The sequence below is a fragment of the Natrix helvetica genome (assembly GCF_964273705.1).
Source record: "Natrix helvetica genome assembly, chromosome: 1".
In the NCBI taxonomy this organism is placed as follows: domain Eukaryota; kingdom Metazoa; phylum Chordata; class Lepidosauria; order Squamata; family Natricidae; genus Natrix; species Natrix helvetica.
The window spans coordinates 76,100,505-76,125,975 of NC_138548.1; the positions used below are offsets into that span (position 1 = coordinate 76,100,505).

Here is a 25,471-nt window from a genome sequence, read left to right on the forward strand (position 1 = left end):
TCTATACAGAGGCAGGAAACAGCTGTATTATCAGCTAGACAATATGCAACCGGACAGGAAAGTAAAATTTTAAATACAACAAAAGAGTCACATAGGATCCTTTTTATCTTCTTTCTGCAGCAAATGTCATTCCCATGTTGATCCAGTGGGGGCGGTAGAGCAGGAGAAGTCCTCTAGCAAAGTGGATACTTTAGCTCCTAAAGTTTAGGAGAAGACTCGGAACACAACTCTTTATCGTGTTTCCTAAACGAAAAGAAGCTGAAGGATGTGCATATGTACATGGCACTCTTGTGTCACCCAAATTTTCTTTGCAACAGAAAATACTGGTAAAACCCTTCACAGAGCTGTCCTGAAGAAGATCCAAGGAAATCCTGTGAAAAATGGATCCCTTCATCCTGTGGGAGCTTGTAGATTCTAATAGCTAATATCTTCCAAGACCTAGTTCCTATCCTCATAATTTTCTTACCCAAATCAATGTTTTGCAGAAGGACCCCAACTTCTATAATTCCCAATCAGTAAGGGGGGGGAGGGGTTGCTCCTCTCAGCTGGGAGAAGGAGGACTGTTGCTTCTGAAAATAGTACCATTTGGTAGAGGTGGGAAAACTACAGTTTAGAATACTTGCTCAAGTACTGGAATCCTTCAAACTCAGCTTTTCTCACCAGGATCCTGGTGAGTCAGGTTTTTGGCAATTAAGGCTGTACTTTTTAGTATTTTTTCCCAAGTGCCTTGGTGGGTAAATCCCTAGGGCTGTGATGGGGAACCTATGGCACGCATGCCAGAGATAGCACGCAGAGTCCTCTCTGATGGCACGCGAGGCGTCACCCCACTTCAGCTCCGCTGTGCATGCACACGCGCCTCCCACTGGTCTTTGGGTCTCTGCCATGTATGCGCAGGAGGAGGGGTGTATGCGCATTACATTTTGGGGGTTTGGGAGCAAATGCACTTTGGGGACTCAGTCTGGAAAAGGTTAGCCATCACTGTCCTAGGGAATCTAATGGGGAGGGCAGAGTATGAATTCCCCTTTTGTACAGGCATCAAGCATGGAAATAGTATATGTGTGTCTTTAGACTAGGTTTTACTTGGAAAATTGAGAGGAAAACAGTCTCTGTAATTATGCTTTTTGCCAACTGCTACTTTCCACCTTTTGACAAGTGCGGCCATTACGCAGTGTGGGGGTTACAGGCTTCAGACAAAGGAAGTAGGCCCTGAATTTATAAAGAAATGCTTTTGTTCCTGATTGTTGTTCTTTCTCACTCATCTACTGAATATACACGTGTATAAATCCATCTGTGGATAAGATAAACTCAATTCTTGGGGTGTATAATCACCTTATCTGCAAGTATGTATAGTCACATTTAATCATGCCCCATTTTAGCCATCATGCCCATTTTGCTTGCTTTTAGAACAAGCAGAATAGTTCATTGATAAAGTCATAATATAGTATACCTATTTCGGTATTGCAGCAACTGTTGTTTTCAGAGCCCAGTTACACTTTAAATGTATTATACAATACAGTTGTATAATAAAAGATGTCACTAATCTTCCCATATTCTTAATTTTTGTCAGGGATGTAGTGGAAGAGAGCATAACCTTGAGCCCTGTTATTTGTCATGTGGTAAATTGAGCTGTGTTTATTTACTTGTTTAAAAACATATATGACTTTCCCTCTACAATTATCTGCTTTTACATTGATAATCCTGATAGATGGGGGTAAAGACTCATTACCTTGGAAGCAGGCCAGATGGTTCTGTCTAAATCAGCTTTTGGAGAATAGCTTAGGGGTTTTCAGAAAATCTGTGTATCGGAGCGAGGGTTTTTTTTTGCAATGAAGATTGTTCTGCGCATGTGCAGAACTGAAAATCAAGATGGTGCCACCGCTGATAGAACTGGTTCAAGGGCGTGGCAGGCCGAGTTACTACCTACTCGTCTGAACCAGTCCGAACCGGTAGGAACCCACCTCTGATCGGAGCCTTCCCAATCAATCAATCAGAATACAGCTGGAAGGTACCTTGGAGGTCTTCTATTCTAACACCATGCTTAAACTGTAATCCCCTCTACATTTTTATTTCAGGTTTTATATATTTAGAGGTTGCTTATTTTCTATTTATTTAACTGTACACTGTACATCCAGTTTCAATTGCACCACTGAATAGTTGCTATTTGGGATGATCTCTCTTCATAGCCAGGTCTTCACACTAGGAGACACTAGGGGTACAAGGAGATGGTCACTTTGAAGGACCCATATTCTCCCACTGCAAGGTGTCTTCGAGTACAGGAGCCAGTGGGGAGGATGTGGCTGCCCATCTAAAGTTGGCCAATAAGCTGCTGGACTAATCCCTCTTCCTTCCATATCTGACTGCACTGACAAGAGAATGGCTAGTATCCACACCAATAACTGTGTCAGGATTAGCGAAGAAACACGTTTTTAAACACCAGGACTGCTAAGGGCATCATGAAAAACAATCTCAGATACAGGTTGGAGACCAAATGAAGACAAAGACCCTTAGACTTCAACAAAAAAAAGTTGTGAAGCACATCTGAGCTATGGATTTGAAAATGACAAAAGTTTCTGTTACTCCCTGCCTCTCTTTCTTGCAAATACAGAATCCAGAGAAATTCCCTTTTATCAGTATACTAGTTATTTTTATCCTAGCACGTAAGAGACTACTTATTTGCAAAGCAATTCAGTACATAATTATGGGCAAGAAGGTAAGAAAAACACATTTAATCCCTGCAGAGAGAAAGTTAATTTGACTACCAGTTGGTGGGTGTAGGGAAAAAAGCTACATTAAGTTTTCTTTTTATAGCAGAAAGATCATTGCCACACATTATCCTATACTGTTAATAATTGTACAGTAAGTGAAAATTCAGCAAATGCAACTGTAATGTGAAGAGGTCGAAAGTAAGGTTAGCAGAATTCTTCCCTTATTACAGCCATCAGCTGCCACCATGCACAAACCAACAGATAAGGAATAAGCACTGAAGAGCTTTCAAACTAAGGATTTTGCCCAATTATCTCAATTCACAGATGAGAACAGGTGATCAAAGAACTGTTTGATTTTATCTTGACCCATGCAGGGTGGCCAGTTATGTATCACCTATGGAAGCCAAAGATTACCATGAATACATGGTATATGTCAATGCATCAGTGCAAAATAAGAAATAAATGTAAATGCATTTATGAGGAAGACTAACTCCTAGTCCTTTAAATGAGACATGAATTGCACCTTCAGATAGAGGGCAGTCTTCTCCAATTTAGCCATCAATCCTACGTCATTCTTCACTACAGGATGACATGCACTATAGCTCCCTAACAATGAAAAGCAATGTTAAACTACACATTATAATTGCAGTGTACTGTAGTAAATCACTGTTATTTTCTGATGCATATTGTACATTATTTTTCTTAAGACTGTATGAAGAGTTCATTATCATCAAAAAATTCAGGAGGCAAAAAAGCTTGTGTGTGTGTGGGGGGGGTGTTTTTTCCAGGTGAAAATGTAGCTTTCCATACAGCTCAACTGTTGATCAGAAGCAAAATTCTTTTAGTTTATCCTAGAACCAAAGTAATCCAGTAAAATTTACCTAAGCAAAATCCACAGATGCTGGGAGAAGATACAGAGATAAGAAGTTCAGAATATTGCTACTGTGTAGAAGAAAAGAGGTTTTACTAGACCAATAAAAGCAGATAGTAGTTTCGCTGCAGAATGCCTAGGATTGCAGAAAAGAAAATAGCTTACCTATGAACAATTTTCTGGTTCATTCTGGGTAGTTTGAGATGGCAAGGCAAGTATGCCAACAGAACCTCCCTATTTGTATCTTCTTCTGTGCAATCATGTATTTGCTTACACCTAATATGGTAGACAAAATCTTGTCATAACCTCCTAACCTAATAGGTATATCCTGAGAGATTCTAGGATCTGGTTATCCGGAACCTTTTCCTTCCACCTCCCACCGAGTTCAGGATGTGCAGTCTCTTTATTTTGGGCTTCTCTCTGTGAAGTACTCTTCCAAGATCCCACACAGACTCTTTGATAGTGAGATTGGTAGCATTCAATAAACAAATCTCCTGCACACAGTGCTTCTCCAGGTGCATTTTTCATTGCATTCTTCTTCATTTTGTTTTAATTCATGCTTAAACTACCGGAGTTCTTCCAAACTCATACCTATTGCTATTTAAGTCTTGCTGAATCAATGCAAAATCCATTTTGATCCTAGCTTACATCCCACTATGTTTTGTCAATTGTCAGCGAGTGGAGACTGCAAGGGCATTTTGCAAAAAATGCATACTACTATCTTCTGCAGGATCCTCTCTTCTAACAACTGAACATGGGGAATCCTGGAAATGATGCCAAATTCGTTGTCCTCTACAAACAAATGCCACAAGTTAATGGGTTTTATCAATAATAATAATAATAATAATAATAATAATAATAATAATTGCTATCCCTTGATAATATTCTTTGAGCATTTCTATACCCATTTGAATTTATCTGAAATTTTAAAATATGATGTCCACTACTTGAGGTGATGTCTAACTAATGGAGAATAATGGTGATTTGGAAATTATAGCTCTATTGATGAAAACGATTTACTGTAAATAATTGTGATGCTGCTGTAAAAAAGCCTGGGAGACTTCTTGGAGTCAGGTACCATGATTTTAAGAAGAGATAATTAGATAAGGCTCTGGGAAGGGAGGGGGGTGTCTTCCATAGCTACAAATCTTAATCTTGGATATTTGCATGTTCAGACTTTGCCCAGAAAGAATAATTATTATCCGAATCTCTTCTCAGAGATGAAATTATCTGTCACCTCTAAAGTAGCTAAATGTTGTGTTGGTGCTATGAAAATGAAACAACAGCAAATGCAAGTCTGAACACTGCTCCATTTCCTTTCTAATTATGTTTTAATATAATTTACTGACTGTTGACCAAAATAAAGATTGCAGGTTCAAGCTAAGGATTATTTTGAACAGTGTTAATTGCAGCAGATGTGCATCTGAAATGCAAAACCAAGGATATCCAATAATCTACCAAAACTCTTAGAATGGTTCTCTTTGTTTTACTTGTCTCTTTATATACACTCTGGCAACAGGAAAAAAATATAGAAAGCATGGGCACATTTTCTTATTGCAGGGTTTCCAAACTCTTTCAGACCTACAAAATGAGTTATTTATAAAAGAAATTCTAGGCGCTCTGACCAAGATGGAAAATAATAATAATAATAATAATAATAATAATAATAATAATAATAATAATAACAACAACAACAACAACAACAACCACCACATACTCAGCTGCTGTAAATAAAATCGTGCAGACTGATTATAAATTATATAAAGAAACATAAGCCTGAAAAAGTCACCGAAAATCAGATTGTCAAGATCCTGTGGGATTTTTGTATATAAACAGACAAAATACTGGCGCATAACACACCAGACATCACACTGGTTGAGAAAAATAAGGTTACAATCATAGACATCGCAATACCAGGTGATAGCAGGGTCGACGAGAAGGAACATGAAAAAATTGTGAAATACCAGGACTTAAAAATTGAAATTCAACGATTATGGCACAAACCAGTAGTGGTAATTCCAGTGGTAATTGGCACACTGGGTGCTATTCCAAAAGCACTGGAATTACATTTAAAACAGCTAAAACTTGACAAAATCACCATCAGTCAAATGCAAAAAGCTGCACTGCTTGGATCCGCACGTATATTACGAAAATATGTTACGATGTCCTAGGCCCCTGGGTGGGGCCCGACTAGTAATCAATGCCAAATCCAGCGAAGCAACTGGCCGCTGTGATACAATTGTATAATGATGATGATGATGATGATGATGATGATGATGCTTTTCCCCCCTTCACTTTTTACTCTTATACTTTTGTGGAACCACATCAGATCCTTGGGGAACACTAGAATTTGATGAAACATGTGTCTCTTTCCTCCCAGAGGTGTTGCTTCCAATATAGGAACAGTTCTGCTTACCTTGCTGAGAACCACCACTATGACCAGACAGAGTCCAAAAAACTGGACTTACAAGAAAGATATTTCACTCACATTGCCTAAAGGACAGTAGCAGAACTATATTATTTCAACCCACATGTAGAAATAAGGGATTCGTTGCCCTCTCTTTCAATTGCATCACATTGCTATTAAAATACATTTGCTTAATCTCATTCACTGGAATGTGTTGCCATTACTCTTATTTCAAGAAGAACTTGTCTCACAAGGCAGTGATGGGGGGGAATGGAGGGGGGTTCTATATAATTCCCTCCAATTCTATGTTTTAAAAAGACATACAAAATACCAAGTTTAAATACGATCAAGGTTTCTGATCAGTGAGTGCCCTCTAGTGATGCCAAATAATGAAACCCAGCCTTGTAGACTTTAAGAAGAAAGAAACTCTTCATAACTTTATGCTGTATTTTTTTAAAAAAATCTCTTTTCAGAAACAGCCTTTCTGGACTTGCATTGGTATAAATTCTGGTTTTGCTGTCTCAGAATAAACAGCAGTGCCTCCATTCGAATAGATTGATGTTTGTGAAGAGTTTAACACCCCTACATCCTCCTATAATTGAGCCTGAGGACTTTGTATAGCGCAATCAGTGCTGGTAGTTCTAGTCCAGGGGTGTCCAAACTTGGGAACTTTAAGACTTGTGGACTTCAACTCCCAGAATTCCCCAGCCAGCCATGCTGGCTGGGGAATTCTGGGAGTTGAAGTCCACAAGTCTTAAAGTTCCCAGGTTTGGACACCCCTGTTCTAGTCAAACAGTAGCCTAATGTATAACTCACCTTAAGTCACTGGCCACTAACTTTTAGGACAGCAGGGACTGGTTCTGTGGAGAAAGGTTTTACTGTAGATTGGAGGGGGTGTGATTTTACGTGCTGACTCCATACTGCGGATGGCTCTTAGCTTGTTTGCATGGCCCGGTTGCTGGCATGCTATGGCCTGGAGCCAGTCCACAGACCAGGGGTGGGAACCTCTGCCTAAGCCCTTCTCCTGTGCTGGTCTGACACCTGAAGCCATAAACTATGTGATTTGAGAATATTGTGGTGTTTTACTGGATGTGATACTGTTGTCCTTTTCAATGAAGTTATCATCACCAATGCTGTTCATGCCTGGAAAGCTGTGATGACCTGGGGCAAGGCATGAAGGCCACACAGCCAGCTGAGAGTTCAAACTTTCCTTTAATGCTTCAATTCCCACCCCCTTCCCCATGCTCCCATGTTATGCAAGTCCAGAGCAAAGCACGCACACACACACACAGCAGCCTCTGGCTGCAAGCAGTCCAGCGAACGCTGTTTAGTACAACGGCTTCAAAGGAGTGCAGCAAGGTAAAGGAACAAAGAAATGAGTCCATGAAGCAAGGAAGAAGCAATGAGTTCACAATGTTGGCAATGGTACACAAAACTCCGCAAATTCAGCATTCGTTCCTGAAAAATGCCCCTCCCCTCAGCATTTCCTTAAGTCTCAGTCCCCAGGTGTGCCTTGTGAAGAGGGGCTGGGTACTCTCCTCCCGAGTCATCAGGTCAGCCTGCACTGTTCCTGCCTCCTCTCCACTATCTCTGCTCTGGGATCAGGAGGGGGTGGTCCTTGCTTATCTCCTGAGCTCCGTCGCTCTTCATCTCCACTGCCTGCCCTCTCTTGATCGTCTTGCCCCCCTTCCTCCCTACTGGCAAGCCGTCCCAAGTCTGAGGGGCTCGGGGCTATTTTGTCCTGCTGCTCCCTGTTCCTCCAAAGCCAAAGAATCCGCCCCTCAGTCTCCATTGGCCACAGTTCCGGCTCATCCTCCACCACGGATTCAGGCTCCGATGGGGGCATGACAAAGCTGCTCAGGGAATGTTTGAATGGATCATTCATTATTCATTGAATGCATTTTCATCCCATTGGTTATCCAGAAAAGGCTTCTGGAATGGCTAACATTCCAGATGTATAAATCACATATTTATAATATGGCATGATATTTATTTATTTTACTTATCAATTAAATCTGATTGCCACCAGGCAACCATGGCTGGCTTATAACTGTGACGGCGAACCTATGGCATGCGTGCCAGTGGTGGCACGGAGAGCCCTCTCTGTGGGCATGTGCGCAGTTGCCAGCTGCTCTTCTGATTTCTGATGTGTGCATGCGCACTGGCCAGCTGATCTTGGTGTGTGCCAGAGCCCTGGAAACCCAAAGATCAGCTGGCCAGTGCACATGCACATGCCAGAAACCAGAAGATCAGGTGGCTTGTGTACGCATGCGTGCTAACCAGCTAGTCTCCAAGTTTCCAGGGCTTTGGTGCATGCACATTCCAGTTTGGGCACTAGGTGCCAAAAATATTCACCATCACTGGCTTATAACATTAAAAGTGATGAAACCATACATACATGCACTGTGTGTGTGTGTGTGTCTGTGTGTGTGTGTGCGTGCATAGGCTCTTACAGAAGATTAGGAGGGTGGGGACAGATCTCACTGTGGGGTCAAAGGGCTGGTGCTCTGGCAGAGAAGTCTCTTCTGGAACCCAAGCCGGAATTCCTTGACTGATGGGATCCACAGCATGCCTCCTCTGATGGATGGGTAGGGTGGACCTGTCCCATTGAGGTGAGATGGCTCTCAAGTAATCTGGACCCATGCTATGCAGGGCTTTAAAGCTAATAACCAACACCTTGAATTGCACCCAGAAGCTTGTGGAACAATGGCGTAACATGGGCCATGTTAGGGGTCCCAAAGGCTGCCCACACCACCCAACTTCCAAAAGTTGAAGCTTCCAAATGCTCTTCAAGGGTAGCCCCATGTAGAGCATATTGCAGTGAGATGACCAGGGTTTGAGTGACTGAATTCACTGAATCCTGATCCAGGAAAGACCACATTATGTTTGTTAAGAAGTTGATGGAGGCCAGACACTGTGATCCAACTAAAGGAGATTTCCAGGTGTCAGGCAAAATGGTGGCCTGGGCTGTTAGCCTAAATATTTTGGAAATACTCCTTTATTGAAGGCTCTCTAGAAAGAAAAATTAAAAATGCACTAAAAGGAATATGGCAGCTTAGAAATATGTAGTAAATTTATGTATGTTATATTTATTATCTTAAAAAAGACCAGACTTTTTAACCAGAAAATGGGGAAGACTGTTGGCTGGACCTAATGAGATCCTCAAAAAGAGAGAAGTTAAATTCAAGTTTTCATTTTTTTTAGCACCTTTTAATTCTTGCCTTTAATTTGTTTGGCACATCATTTCTTACTTTTCCCCCCTGCCCTTTGTATAATTTTTTCCCTGAAATAGAATTGTGTCATCCACATAGCTATATTTGTGTAGATATAAATTAAAATGTAATAAATCTACCATTCATACTAAAAAAGAAAATATATTTTTATTTGACTCTGTCATTTTGCTATGCATTCCATCCTGATGGGCTTCATAAACTTCTCTGTTGATGCCACTCCAGTACCTTTCACACACACAAGAATTGTTCCACCTAGGACTGATGTTATGCTTGTTTTCTCCATTAACTTTGGATTCAACTCCTTTGAACTTCCTTTGATTCAAAGGAAATGCCTTAAGGGAGTTTACAGAAGCTGAAGGACAGGAGTTTGTCCTGAATTCTGAGGAAATATTGGAGAACTGAGGATGACTCTGTTAAATGCAAGGACAACTCCGGTAGCGGAATGAAGAGACAGCAAGTAGACCATTTCTTCATAATTCCTCTCTGGACAAGGCGATGACTTGAGATCACCCACAGTGTTCCAGATATTTTCCAATTAACTGTTTTTCACCTATTAGGAATCTTTACAGCTCTGGGTAAGTGTCATGCAATCATTAATGGGGAAAAAATTAAATACAAGTTTAAAGACTTTTGGTCTTCTGGTGGCACCATAAGCGTTGAAGGACGTTCCTTTGGAAACGTCATCTGAGGTAGCTCGGGAGTTCATGGCTTCCATGACAGCCATGGGCCTGACCCAGTTAATTCAGGGCCCCACACACGAAGGAGGCCACACATTGGACCTTGTCTTTGTATCTGAGCAGTGGACGAGTGATCTGGGTAGAGGGGATTTTACTGTTACACCCCTGTCATGGTCAGATCACTCATGTCTCCGGCTTAACTTCCCTGGCGCTACCCCCCACCGCGAGGAGGCGGGACCAGACGGTCCACGCTGGTACCGCCCCAAGCGCCTGATGGAGCCGGATAGGTTCCAGACGGAGCTTGGGCCATTACCTGTAGCCCTGACCCGCGCTCGGTCGGAGGACCTAGCGGCCGCCTGGAATAGGGCGGCGGCTGGGGCCTTGGACCGGATTGCGCCTTTGCGACCTCTCCTGCGGCAGCGACTCACCCGGGCTCCTTGGTATACCGAGGAGCTGAGGGTGATGAAGCGTCACAGGAGACGTCTAGAGAGCAGGTGGAGGTCCTCACGCTCCGAATCTGATCGAACACAGGTAAGATCCTACTTGCGGACCTACCTGGTGGCATTAAGGGCGGCCAAACGTAGATATTGTGCCACCCTTATTGCGTCCGCGGATAACCGCCCTGCTGCCCTGTTTAGGGTGACCCGCTCCCTCTTGTCACAGGGGACGCAGGGGGCACCTTTACAGGGCAGAGCAGAGGAATTTGGGGAATATCTGCAGGACAAAGTCGCTCAGATCCGGAGCGGATGGGCCCCACTCAGTGGACCAGACGAGCCGCCAACAGCGAGTCTTGTGAGACCATCCTGGGAGGAGTTTGATTCTGTTGCCCCCGAGGATTTAGATAGGTTGCGTGGACGGCTGCGACCCACCACATGTTTAATGGACCCGTGTCCCTCCTGGTTGGTACTGGCATCTTGGGAGGTGACACGAGGCTGGCTTCTGGGCCTGGTGAATGCCTCATTGGGTGAGGGATCCTTACCAACCGCCTTGAAAGAGGCGGTGGTGAGGCCCTTACTTAAGAGGCCCTCACTCGACCCAATGGAGCTAGCTAACTATCGTCCAGTCTCCAACCTTCCGTTTCTAGCGAAGGTTGTTGAGAATGTGGTGGCCCAGCAGTTTCCACGACACCTTGACGAATCCGAGTATCTAGACTCACGCCAGTCCGGCTTCCGACCTGGGCACAGCACAGAGACAGCCTTGGTCGCGTTGGTTGATGATCTCTGGAGGGCCAGAGATAGAGGTTGCTCCTCTATCCTGGTCCTATTAGACCTCTCGGCGGCTTTTGATACCATCGACCATGGTATCCTATTGCGCCGGTTGGAGGGGATGGGAGTCGGAGGTACCGTTTTGCGGTGGTTCGGCTCCTACCTCTCCGACCGGAGGCAATGTGTGTTGACAGGGGGACAGAGGTCGACCCCGAGGCCACTCACTTGTGGGGTGCCACAGGGGTCGGTCCTCTCGCCTCTCCTGTTCAACACATATGTAAAGCCGCTGGGTGAGATCATCCGTGGTTTTGGGGTTGAGTATCACCTCTACGCTGATGATACTCAGCTGTATATTTCAACTCCAAACCACCCCAACGAGGCTGTCGAAGTAATGTCCCGGTGTTTGGAGGCCGTCGGGGTCTGGATGGAGGACAACAGACTTAAACTCAACCCCTCCAAGACTGAGTGGCTGTGGCTACCGGCACCTCGATTCAGCCAGCTGATTCCATCGCTGGCCATAGGGGGCGAGCAGTTGCCCCCTGTGGAACGGGCGCGCAATTTGGGCGTCCTCCTTGATGCCCGGCTGTCAATGGATGACCATGTGGCGGCCGTGGCAAGGGGGGCGTTCCACCAGGTTCGCCTGGTGCGCCAATTGCGCCCCCTACTGGACCGGGATGCCCTACGCACGGTCACTCATGCGCTGGTGACGTCCCGCCTGGATTACTGCAACGCTCTCTACATGGGGCTGCCCTTGGGACGCGCCCGGAGACTGCAGTTAGTTCAGAATGCAGCCGCGCGGGCTGTGATGGGGAGTACGAGGTACTCCCACGTAACACCTCTCCTGCGCGAGCTGCATTGGCTACCTGTGGTTTTCCGGGTGCGTTTCAAGGTGCTGATTACCATCTTTAAAGCGCTCCATGGCACGGGACCTAGTTACTTGCGGGATCGCATCCTCCCACATACATCCCTGCGGCCAATACGCTCACACAGGGAGGGACTTCTCCTGGTGCCATCCACTGGACAATGCCGGCGGGCGACACCGAGGAGTAGGGCCTTCTCTGTGATGGGCCCAACCCTCTGGAATGACCTCCCCCCCGACATTAGAACCACTTCTGACCTCCGCTCCTTCCGGCAAAAACTGAAGACCCACCTGTTCCGATTAGCAGGCCTGGCATAATTCAACTGTCCCTCCTGGCAAACGCACTATATCTGGTTATTTTAGGGGTTTTTAAATTTACTGTATTTGTTTTTAGAACTGCTTTGTACAGTTCTTTTAATGTCATTCTTACCTCCTCCATGTCAACTGTCAATTGTACATACTTAGTTTTATTGTATCTGATATATTTTGTATGAACTGTACACCGCCCCGAGTCCCTTTCGGGAGAGGGGGCGGTCTAGAAGCATTAAATTAAATTAAATTAAATTAAAATTAAACGTCAGCCTCGTGATCGCGTTTAAGCTGCTAGAACAGTGTAAATCAGCTGTCAAGTGGCTTGAAAACTCCCCTCGGGAAAAGAGGGGGAGGAGAGCAGTCGGGCAAGGGTAGAGCTCCCCATAGACCCCAAGGAGCAATTCTGGGGCTCGAAGGGTAAGAGCCCCCCAGCAGCCCGACAAGGCTCCGCATCTCGGGACGCTTCTGCTGCAGCAGAAACAAAATGCCACGACCACCCCTGCAATCAATGTTTTAATCTACAATTGAATAAGAAGCAGGCACAGCAAAGACAGGAGCAATTATAATTGCAAGTATAAACTTTAACTCCGACGCAGTACCACTTCCTTCTGTGAAGATTGAGGAGAACAAAGGGTAATAAAGATGGTCTGCAAGTCAAAGGGTGTGATCAAAGCGAAACTTAAAAGGAAAGTATTTGTTAAGTGTTTGTTAATGTCGTTAAAAGACTCAAGAACTCAAGATTAAAGAAAACAGTTTTGGTTTACTAATGAGCTATAAAATTTAACAAGTTTGGGGATTAAGTGGACTTTTGGGGCTCAATAATTTGGTTGTTGGAAAGTATGATTTGAATATTTGGAAATGCCTTCAAAACAAATCAAAATAAGTGCCTCTAAGAGTGCTGGAAGTCACCCGGCCCAGCCACCTAAATTGCAGTCTTTATTATCTTTAGCACATACACAAACAGTGACGTTTGAAGCTTTCCAAGATGCTTTAAAGGCACAAGCCTCATTTCTGCAAGAAAAAATTACATCTGCCCTTAAAGATGTGTCTGATGAAATGTCTGAAGTTAAGGACTTAATTCAAACCGTAATCAACAAATAAGAGAGGATATAGTGGATGCGTTTAAGGGTTTGTTTGCTTTTGTAACATCATTGGACGGCAGGGTGGAAGAAATTACTCAGTCTAATGTGAATTTGGAGAGTAAAGTTGATGAGATTCAAATCAAGATTGAAAAATCAGAGGCAGAAGTTACAATGATACAATACAGAGCGATGGAATTTGCTTTGAGAATAAGAGGCCTGAAAGAAGATAACCAAGAAAATTTGAAAGAAATCTTTGCAGAAGCTTTCGCTCAGTTAATTGGTGAACCAAAAGCAGAATATGATTGGCAGATTGAAAAAAATTATCGTGTTAATTCATGGATTGCCAGACAGAGACAACTACAGAGATATTGTAATCTACTTTGTTACCAGGAAAACAAGGAATGGAATATTACAAGCAATTTACAGAAGCAAACTACAGGTGGCAGGACAGGAGGTGGCAGTACTGAAGGAAATTCCTTTTAAAATATTGAGATCCAGAAAGGATTATGCATTCCTAGTTGAAGAACTTAGAAATCGCCAGATACAGTATAGATGAGAGGCCCCAGCCGGATTGGTGGTGAATTATTTAGAAGAAAGATATCGTCTTAATTCAGTTTGGAAGGCAAAAGATTTATACAGTAATATACTAAAGGCTGGATATCCACCATCCCCAGGATAAATCCAAAAGAAGAATCAGAAAAATAACAGAATGTGAGATAGTAAAAAAGGTTATCCACTTAGGACTCTATATTACAATTTTAAATGGGAGATTACATGAGTATAATTATGACCATTATGGCACAAAATATAGATAGAGATGGATAAATGGGAGAACTTACAATAGTTTTTACTGGGAAAGATAATAGTAGTAAAATGAAAGTCTTGTTTAAGTTTTTTTTTTCTTCAAATGATACCAAGATTTTTTTTAAAAGGAAAAAAAGATGCAAATATGGAAGAATGGTAGAAAGGTATTGATAATTTTGTCTAATAATGATGGGAATATGGGAAAAGATTTGGGTAAGAAATGAAAAATTTATGCAAGATTAAAACTTGATAGAGAGTTTTTATAAGATATTTTATAGATGGTTTTTAGATCTTAAAAAGTTAGCTTGTCCCAATTTATAATTTAAATGTTCGAAATGTGATTGTGTTGATGCTATGCATTATTATGTATGATGGATTTGTAAAGAAGCTAAAGCATTTTGGATAAAAATATGGTGGATTATTTAAAATATTCTCAAAAAGAGGATAAAGTTCACTCTTCAGTTCTTTTTGCTAGGTATAATTACAGACTGTACAATTATAGAGACTAACTTGATTCTGAATTTGATAATGGCAACAAGATTGCTGGAAGAAGGAAGAATTGCTTACTATTCAAGATTGGACGTTAAAAGTAGTTAATTTAGCAGAGACGGCTAAAATTTCAGCATATTGGAAAGACTATTCAGAGGAGAAACACAAGTTGGAATGGAGAAGATGGATTGACTATATTCAAATAAACATTGGACTAAGGAACTTCAATTAGCTTATGAATGAATAAGGAATGTTATAGTTTATCCAAATTTAGCTTAATAAAAGGGGAGTTAAAGTACAAGAGGGAGGTAAGATGTTATAGTTAGTTAGCTTATGTTAGTGTATGATTGTTAAATGTTTATACCCTGTATTTTGCTCTGGGAAGTTGGGGGGAGGGAGGGTTTAAGGGGTGGCAGTGTTGGGGTGGAGGGAGGGAAGGGGAAATATCTGTAAATTCTACTAAAACTTTTCAATAACAAGTTTAAAGACTTTTAAAAAATTCTTTTGGAATAAACAGCAAAGAGGGATTTGAACTTTGCTTTTGAAAAGTTAGAAATGGGCTAAGTGTCCAGAAGGATTTGAAATAAGATCTTGGAACTAACTGTAAGAATACTTCCTGTGGGAAGATGCTTTGTTTTGAATTTTTTTTTTAAATGATAGGATGAGACTGTGAAGGTTGGACACTAAAAGCAACCAAAAGGAATTGAAGGTTGCAGTTAAGAAAAAGAACATTTACATTTGACTTTACATGCAGAATGAAGTAAAACATTTTAACATTGGACATACTGAAGAATATTTTTAACAATGGACCCAGAAGTTAATTTTAAGAGTGTCTGCTTCTATTGATATACTAAGTTTAAAAGATATTGTAGAAGAGGAATAACATCTTGTATTTTTACCATTTTACCAGAAAAGACTGAGACCGATCTGAAAGTGGATTTAAAAGTGGCAGGCTACAAGAATAAGTTAAAAAGAAAGAAAAATGCAGCTGGACATATAGTATGAGGACCCAGATTGTTGGAGGCAATATGCTGACTCTGTAAACCGCTTAGAGAGGGTTGTAAAAGCACTGTGAAGCGGTATATAAGTCTAAGTGCTATTGCTATAAGTCGAACTGACTGATATCTTAATATAATTAAAGGGAAGATCAAATAACAAACCAAGAGAATGACTTGGATAGTTTTCCTATATTGAATTTACCATTTCCCCGAAAATAAAACCTCCCTGGATAATAAGTCCGATCAGACTTTTGAGTCCATGCGCTGAAATAAGCCCTCCCCTGAAAATAAGCCCTCCCCAAAAATATTGCAACACAGCAGCAGCCATGAGGTGACCACGCTCGCCGCCTCCTGTGGCTCAAAAATAATAAAATCTCCCTGAAAATAAGGCCAAGTGCTTATTTCGGGTGTCAAAAGAAAATAAGACCCTGTCTATTTTCGGGGAAACACGGTACAAAAGAAGCTTGTCAAAGCTTTGTAGAACTTTGTAATTCAACAAAATCAAGTTCTAGGAGATTATTTGAAGGGAATAAAGATCAGTTTTACTAGTGAAATTAATGAATATATAATCATATAAATAATATTATTTTAATAAAAGTCCATTAATACACTTTAGCTGATCAGGATGAAGTGATAAGACTTTAAGGCAGGGGTGTCCAAACTTGGGAACTTGTGGACTTGTGGACTTCAACTCCCAGAATTCCCCAGCCAGCATGGGAGTTGAAGTCCACAAGTCTTAAAGTTCCCAAGTTTGGACACCCCTGCTTTAAGGATTTGTTTACATACTGTATAAGAGATGGGATAGGAAAAGAAATGATCATTTATTATATTTGATTAGAAAGAATATTAAAACGGTTTATACTCGTGATAAAGAGGGAGTCATTCCTTTATGCATCTTTTTTTCACTACGTTATTTTTTCTTTCTATTTTCCCCTTTTATATTTTTCTCCCTTTTTTGCACTCTTTGTCTTTTTCATTCTTTTAGTTTTTATCTTTTTAATTATAGATTTTAATAAAATTAATGTATAAAAACTGGATCTGAAGGACAGGGGGCTTCCCGTTGGCTAAAAGACCTTAGATTTCCCTCTTCCCCCTGAGATTTTCCCCTCCTTTTTGAAGGTAAGGCATTTAGTGTTTTATCAGAGGTACTTCATTCTTTAGGAACAATTGGGAAGTTGATGTGGCTTTACTGCTGTTCTGCCCCATCAGTGGGTTTTCCTCCCTCTTTGTTACAAAAGAGTTATCCCACCCCCCATTCCTTTGTTAGGCAGCTGGGTGGCCTTTCTGTGCTCCTCTTATGTCATTCCCCCAAGCCCCAAAGAGCAGCATATGGGGATATTAATGTGGTAATGTGAACCCATTGCAGAAAAAGGACAAGCCTAGTGGCTGTATGGAAATGTACTCAGTGTATGGAATGCCCCAGAGGATTCTTTAAAAGCTTATGTTTTATCTTAAAACCCTCTGGATTAGGGACAGGCAACCTGTGGTCCTCTGATGCAGCTGCCTTTCACTTCCCACCATTGGATCTGCTGGCAGAAGTACCATATGTTTCAGAGTATAAGACACACATTAGTTTTGGGGGAGGAAAACAAGAAAAAATAATAATTCTGCCTCTGCCTACCAGCATCCATCGATATTCATCTGGGTAGTGACCTTGCAGCAAATAGCAAACAGCCTCGTCAGCTTCAGCACATTATCACAGCCTGATTCAGCACAAGCAGCTGATTGGCAGGTGGATTAGCCTCCCGGAATACCCCCAATCAGTTGTTCAAGCTGCAAGGATTTCCACAGACCATCACCGCCTCCAGGCTTCACATTTTGGGCCTCTGTACCTCGTGTTTTCATCCTCCAAATGCTTCGTTTTAGACCCATTCAAGGTTGCAGGGATCGCCACAGCACATCACCACCAATCGCCACCTCTGCATGTTACAATTTCAGCCTCTACACATCGTGTTTTCACCTCTGCGTGCCCTGTTTTTGGCCTCCGCGTGTCGTGTTTTCGGGCGGTTCCAGGTGATAGGGATCCCTGCTGCCTGGAACTGCCCAAAAACACAATGTGTGGAGGCCAAAAATGTGGTGTGTGGAGGCCGAAAATGCAACACACAGGCGTGGTGATCAGTGGCAATGTGGTGATCCCTGAAGCCTGGAATGGGTCTGAAACGGAGTATTCGGAGGCTGAAAACGTGATGCGTGGAGGCCAAAAACGCAAGGCACGGAGGCCAAAAATGAGAGGCACAGAGGCGGCGATGGTCTGTGGCAATCTTTGCAGCCTGGAACAGATCTAAAATGTGATGCTTGGAGGCCGAGAATGGCCGAAGGGTGGACGGGGCTACATTCGGCATATAAGATGCACCCAAATGTTCATCCTCTTTTCAGGAGGCTAAGTGTGTCTTATACTACGAAAAATATGGTAACTGATATCCCATACATGTTCCAGAAAATGGAGGATAAGGTTTGAGCTTCTAGTTTTGCAACTAGAAGGGCAACTTCCTTTTCATATTAGTGTTCTCTTTCATCAAAGTCAGATTCATGAACTAAAATGGCTAGGCTTTTGCCAAGGAACAGATCCCAGTAGGGCCTCAAGAGCACCCCAGATTCAGACAAATGGCTATCCAACCTCTTCTTAAAGACTTCCAGTGTTGGGGCATTCACAACTTCTGGAGGCAAGCTGTTCCACTGATTAATTGTTCTAACTGTCAGGAAATTTCTCCTCAGTTCTAAGTTGCTTCTCTCCTTGATTAGTTTACACCCATTGCTTATTGTTCTGCCCTCAGGTGCTTTGGAAAATAGTTTGACTCCCTCTTCTTTGTGGCAACCCCTGAGATATTGGAATACTGCTGTCATGTCTCCCCTAGTCCTTCTTTCTCTTAAGTTAAACATACCCAGTTCCTGCAACCGTTCTTCATATGTTTTAGTCTCCAGTCCCCTAATCATCTTTGTTGCTCTTCTCTGCACTCTTTCTAGAGTCTCCACATCTTTTCTACATCATGGCGACCAAAACTGAATGCAGTATTCCAAGTGTGGCCTTACCAAGGCATTATAAAGTGGTATTAACACTTCATGTGATCTTGATTCTATCCCTCTGTTGATGCAGCCTAGAAGTGTCTTGGCATTTTGGGCAGCTGCTGGCTCATATTTAAATGGTTGTCCACTAGGATTCCAAGATCTCTCTCACAGTTACTACTATTGAGCAAGGTACCACCTATACTGTATCTGTGCATTTCGTTTTTTCTTGCCTAAATGTAGAACCTTGCTTTTTTCACCATTGAATTTCATTTTATTAGATAGTGCCCAATATTCAACTTTGTCAAGATCCTTCTGTATCTTAAGCCTATCTTCTGGAGTGTTGGCTATTCCTGCCAACACTCCAGAAGAGTGTGTCATCATCAACAGATTCCTTTTCATGGAGGGTCAACTTAAACTTCTTATGTGAGGTGAAGGTCATGCTATAAATATGCATGGAACCTGGACCCAAAGTGGGTTGAATTGAGGGTGTTAAAGGGATAAAAATGGTATTTTATATCCCTTTAATCCCTCCAAACCAAAGCCAATTCTTTTGTATTTGTGCATTTTGGAAGGATTCTAGGAGCTCCAGCTGCCACCTAATTTAGAGCACCAAGTAAGCAAAAATATAGCTTTATTGAGAATGAGCCAATATTTTATAATAACACCAGTGGGGATGAGATGAGCCCACCAAGGTACTGGGATTCCATAAAGGAGATGTCTACTAAAGGCATTTTCCCCCAAATCTAAGAAGCTCCTATAACCAGCAACACTCATACCACTTGTGTGTAACCAAAGGTTGCTCGCAGCTGGCAGAAAAATGCAGGTTTTAATTTGGACCTGCCATAGGCAGATGGTTTCATGCCTCAGCAGGCTGCTGATGGGATGTCCAAATATTACTGTTACGGTATTAGCCTATTTGTTTTATAGATCCTCCTATAGGAATGAAATTTATGTATATATTTCATACATCATTTTTAGCGGGAGTTCTTTCTTCCCATAGGTTTCTAGGGTCTCTCTAGGATGGTTACCCCTCTGTCCTTTTCTGAACAACTGAGTTGAATGCTGGGATAATAAAAGGATTATTTCCAGAAGATGCACACAAGCAGAACTGGAAAGTACCACTTAATATAAAAGAAGGGGAGCTCTGGTATACTCTCTGCTTGTAGGCCACCAATTGCCTAGGTCTCCCCCACCCCAAAATTAAGTTTATACATCATTCCTTCATTTTGGCTTACCATGTTATATGAACTCACTCACTGTACTTTGTAAATCATAATTTACAACAGCATATGGGGGACCCACCCAATTCTTGCTTATTCAATTAACCATGGTTAATCAAACAATGCTTCCTGTCCTCTGCAGACACAATCAGAACTTAATCTCTTGATCTGTGCTTGAAACACCAGGGAGCACAACAAGGCAAGTTTATGACTTGCAAAATCCCTTTACATCCCACTCATTTGGAGGAGCCGTAGGCAACCTGTTTGCTCCCATCTGCAAAGAAACAGGGAAACACCATTAATTTGTCCAAAATGGGTTAATGAGGGGGCAAATGTGCAAGAAACCGATTTTCAGTTCTGCATTTTGAGGAAGGTATGCATCAGCAAAACCAGGAATAGGTAAACCTTGGGAAGATCTATCATTTCGATGTGATCCATCCCCTCTCCTCGACTAAAAAAACCAACCCTCTCCAAGCTTAGCGACTCCGTTCTAATTCACTCCTCCCCACTCCTTCCACCCGCACCTTTTCCTCCCTGGCCCCCACGATGTTGCGGGAAGCTGTAAATCAGGGGGCTTGTCCCCCCCCCTCGCTTTTTCTCCTCCCCTGGAAAAACCAACCACTCGTCTTCACATTGTCAGCAGGAGGAGCTGCGAGGTAAGCCGCGAGACGGAGGTTGGTCTTCTGGGCGGAGATGGGACGCCGTTGACCTCCGCCAATTTCAGCCTAGAATGGGCTGTTTGCAATGCTCGGGACCGAGGAACCACCTCGTCAGCAAGCTGCGACCTTCGGTGGGGCTGCAGGAGAGCTACTGCGCGGGGTTTGTTGCCGGACGCCATGCAGAAACCGCCGCAGCCGCCACCCCCGCTGCTGTTACTACAGGATACCTGAAGTGACCCTCCAAAATTGCAGCCTGCTCCCTGACGGATCCGCTGGCTTCCTCCAACTCTCGCCCCCCGCCCCCAGAGGACCAAGGCAATAAATACCCGCGCCCGAAGAGGTTAGTGAACTACAACACCCCGCTCCCTCCGCGTAGAACTCCTGTTCTACATCCCGGGACCACAGGGGTGGTGGGGAAGGGAGGGGAAGACTGTCAAATGAACGGCCCCAATCCCTTCACCAGATTGGGGCGTTTCTGGGGCACGGATTCCCTGCATCGCCAATGTTAGGGAGAGGCTGCTGCTCCCAGATCGGGGGCGGGGGAGCTGTAGCGAGGGGCTCTTGGATGGACCCGGAATTCGGGAAAGGTGGCACGAGGAAACCCCCCACGACGAAATCTCTCTTTGCCTTTCGGGCAGGTGTTCAGGTTTCCTGCTGCCGTTTCCGCCCAGCCACCCTGTTAGAACTTAAATCTGCAAGACAACAATATTAGGGGAGGGGGGAGAGAGAGAGAGAGAGAAAAGAAAGGTGGGGCTCTATCCCCGCCCCCAACTCGGGTGCCTGTGATGGGGGGGAGGGCTTAGAACTTCCGATGCAGCCAATCATAACGCCCAGGACAGTGAATGGCAAAGGGTGAGGATTGGGGGGGAGGGGGGAAAGAGAGGCTGAAATTTGCAACCTGCTCAGCCTCCGCTTGGCGCCCCTTAGGACTTACTAAGAGCTTCCACTTTTCGCCATCGCTGCAGCAACCATCCCGGCGGACCTGATTTCTTTTGCGGCGACACTTCTCTCGCGCCTTCTGCGGGCATGGAGAGACAGACCCCTACGGGGATTTTTATTTTATTTTATTTTGCAGAAAAAAAAACTCCACTTGATTTTTTCCCCCTTTCCTTTGTAATTGTCTACTTTTGTTGCAGATTCTGGAGGGAGCTAGGCATGGTGGATCCGGTAGCGGATCCTGGCAAGGAAACATGCCCCGATCCCGGGGGTGCCGCGGGGGGAGAAGAGTCTGCGGCAGCCGCTACCTCCGCCACGACCGAGGCTGCAGTTCAGCCGCCCGCCCCCCCGCCGGCAGCGGCGCCTCCTCGAATCGGAGAGCCGGAGAAAATTCGCGAAGAGTCGCCGATGCTGCACCTGGATCTGTACAACTTCGACTGCCCGGAAGCCGAAGGCAGCCGCTACGTGCTCACCAGTCCCCGCTCCCTTGAAGCCTGCGCTCGAAGTGCCGTCAAGCCGGTGGAGCTGCTCCCCCGGCCGCTCAGCGAGCTGATCAAGGAGGCCCCCGGCAGGTCTATGCGCGTCGCCACTGGCCTCTATGAGGCCTACGAGATGGATCGGCAGAGGAAGCTGCAGCAGTGCCGGGAGGAAAGGGAGAAGATAATCCGAGAGGAGAAGCGGAGGCTTTTCACGCCTGTCCTGACCGGAAGCCTGCCTTCCTCCCCAGCCTCCAGGACGGCCTTTAAAAGCACCCTGCCCGATGGGAGTTGCCCTCCGGCCAGCAAGCCGAAAACGGCTGGAGGCCCCCCACCTTCCCCTCTGAGTGGCCCCAAGACCAAGAAGAGCCACTCGCTGGATTCCCTGCAAAGGAGGAGAGAGGGCTTCTCCACCAAGACCTCCTCTGACTCCGGCGCCTCTTCTTCCTACAGCGGAGACAGTGGCAAGGACAAATGGACCCAGGGGCTGCCTAGGACTAAGAACGTGGCCACCATGACCTCCTTGGTGGGCCGCAGTTTCAGCCTGAGTGACCTCAGCCACTCCCCCCAAACCACCCAGAAAGTGGAGAGGATTGTCAGGGAAGTGAGGCAGAAGAAAGGCTTCAAGGAGGTGTCTGACAGGGACCGAAAAATTGCCGCCCTGATGATAGCCAAGCACCAAGAGGAGAACCTGTGGAAGGAGCAGCGGTACAGTGCCCACCTCCAGTGGGATGTGCAGAGAAGGGTGGTGGAGCAGAGGAGGGAGCTGGAGGAGCGGGAAAAACAGCTCGCTTTGGTGCAGGGCCGCCGGATGTGGGAAACCCGGCTGGAGAAGCGACGTGGCAGGCTGACCCATACCCGGGAGGAGGCTGTCCAGATGAAGCAAAGGCAGACCTTGATGGAGGATGAGAAGTGGCGGGAACACATGGAGAAGCAGGAGCGCCTGAAGAGAGACAGGCTAGAGAAAGTTGCTCTGGAGGACAAGAAGAGGAAACGCCACCAAGAGCACAACCTGAAGGCTCAGGAAGAAAACAAGAAAGAAGTCCAGGTGCGAGAGGTGCAGCTGCTGCAAGAAAAGCTCACCTTGGCAGCCCAGAAGAAGCTTGTGAAGGAACAGCTGATTCAGAAAGAGAAGAAGCTGCTCAATCAAGCTGACAAGCAGAAACACGAGACCATTCTCAAGGGTCTGGCTAAGCAGGAGGCCGAAGAGCGGGCAGTGCTGAGGGCAGCCATGGAAGGGAGCTTGAGCAAAGCTCAAGAGAAGTATGAGCAGCTCATTGAGAAGAGGAACCAGGAACTGAGAGAGAGAGCCAAGCGGGAAGATCTGCAGAGCCAGAGAGCCAAGCTGGCAGCAAAACGCAAAGACCGGGAGCAAAAGGAGCACTTAAGAGCCTTGGCCCAAGCATCTGAGAGGAAGCTGCAACATGCTACTCTGGTGGCCGAGGAAGTTGTCCAGCAGAAAGCTCGAAAGGTGGTGCAGAACCGGCTGGAAAAGGAGAAGATGCAGAAAGTAAACAAGAAGAAAGTCGATGAGTGTGAAGATATCCGCCGAAGGGAGATCCTGTTGTCTATTGAGAAAAAGCTGGAGCGAAGTGAACAGATTTGTAAGGAGAAAAAAAATGTCTTGGAAAGCGCAAAGTCTGTGGCTCGGGCATCATTCCACGTGAGGGAAAAAGTCCGGGAAGAGATGAACATGCGTACTTTCGACAAGATGGCCTTTGAGGCAGAACTGCAGGCCACCCTAATTAAAAAATAAATTGTCTTTTTTATTTGGGATTCGGTGGGGATTTCTGTTTTGCTGCCCATTGTCAGAATTGGGAGATTTAAAAAAAAACCACTTTATTATTTTTGTGGAGCACAAAAACTCGGGCACATACTTCATAGACCTTTTGCAAATGCTCTTGTTATACGTATTCAAAAAAGAATTTCAACTGTCTATACAATGAAAATAGGTATCCCTCCCTCTGTTGACTAAAATACTGTTTTCATGGAATAAAACCAAGATACATACATTTGATATAATAGGAATTCGTTCCCCTCCTCAAGGGCCATTTCGGTTCCCTCAAGTTCAAAGGAAGTAGTATCATATTGATATAGCTGGGTCTTAAATTGAATGTCACTCTGCAATGGAACTTTTGGTCTCTCATATGTGTCCATATTTGAAAAGAATTTATCTGGCCCATGTGATGCACTTTATTTATCCTTGCTGTTGGAAACTCTAGGCCTTGTAACATTTTAATAACAAAACTGAAGTTCTGATTCATGACATGAAAGCATGTGGAAAAACCTGTTCCAATAAAATTGCAAACGTGTAGAAAGTCATTTATACAGTCCCTTTCATTGACTATTATTTATTTTATGTATTAATCCATCTAATATGGTTATCCGTCTCTCCAAAGAAATTCTGGGTAACAGGAAAAAAACAAGGCTTTCCATTAAAACCAAATGAAAACAAAACAAGTGAAGGTCCAATTAAATTTCCATAATCACCAATCACGTGGACCAATGCCAGACTCCCATAATTAACATCCTGGCTTCAATATCTGGGGGAAGACCCAGCTCTTCATAGTCTACATTTCTCAAGATTCACAATGAAAAGAGTAGGCCTTGTATATAGATGAGCCATGGTGATGCAGTGGTTAGAGTGCAATACTGCAGGCTACTTCTGCTGACTGCCAGCTGCCTGCAATTTGGCAGTTTAAATCTTACCAGGCTCAAGGTTGACTCAGCCTTCCACCCTTCCAAGGTGGGTAAAATGAGGACCCAGATTGTTGGGGGCAATAAGCTGACTTTGTAAACTGCTTAGAGAGGGCTGTAAAGCAATGTAAAGTGGAATATAAGTCTAAGTGCTTTTGCTATTGCTCTATTATTAACAGTAATGATATATGCAAATAATTATGCCAAACCTATTGGGTCAACTTGAAAACATCTTGCTGTATTCAAAGTGTTCTAAGTATAGTGTATTTGCATAATAAAAGGATATTTTTGGATAAAATATAAGTAGAACACTGCAGAGAAAGGTCTATGAAAACCCTATAGATTAATAATATGCATTCATCAGCTTAACCCTGTATAATTGATGCACCTGTATGTCAAGGATGTCTCGGTGCTAATAACAAAATATACTAACATGTTTTGGAATCAGTATGTTTTGTAATATCCCTGCTCAACAGGCAAGCACATTTTATTAATTGTGGAATAACTTTAATGATATATAACCCCATGAGAATTCTGTGCAGAAATAAATCACATTTACTCTCTGCTTAGCTGTTAAAATCAGAACATCTTGCTGTGCAAGTGGTAAATTATAAATATGTGGTTTAGAAGATGTTTGCGTTAAAAGCTCCAGAGCGGACCCTATTTTTAAATAGGACAATGATTTAGGCAGCAGATGCTAGAAGTGAGGTGAGAAAGAACTAGCATTGAAGTAGTGGAAAACGGGGCTGGTTGTGTTATGTGGAAGGAAGATATGCTGCTCTCCTGCTGACAGTGTGAAAGTAATCTCCAACTGCCAATCCCATTGGCATATGAA

At 43.9% G+C, this 25,471-nt stretch overlaps 2 protein-coding genes across 2 annotated transcripts in view; one reads left to right on the forward strand and one right to left on the reverse strand.

Moving 5' to 3' along the window:
• Positions 1 to 25,471, reverse strand: part of PLEKHD1 (pleckstrin homology and coiled-coil domain containing D1) — a 283,969-nt gene that overhangs the window by 203,156 nt on the left and 55,342 nt on the right. The gene's annotated exons all lie outside the window — the stretch shown is intronic.
• On the forward strand, positions 20,138 to 24,261 carry CCDC177 (coiled-coil domain containing 177). Its single transcript, XM_081937753.1, has 3 exons — positions 20,138 to 20,241; positions 20,509 to 20,867; positions 21,664 to 24,261. The coding sequence occupies exon 3, from the start codon at positions 21,683 to 21,685 to the stop codon at positions 23,693 to 23,695; it is 2,013 nt and encodes a 670-aa protein (XP_081793879.1). The 5' UTR covers positions 20,138 to 20,241; positions 20,509 to 20,867; positions 21,664 to 21,682; the 3' UTR covers positions 23,696 to 24,261.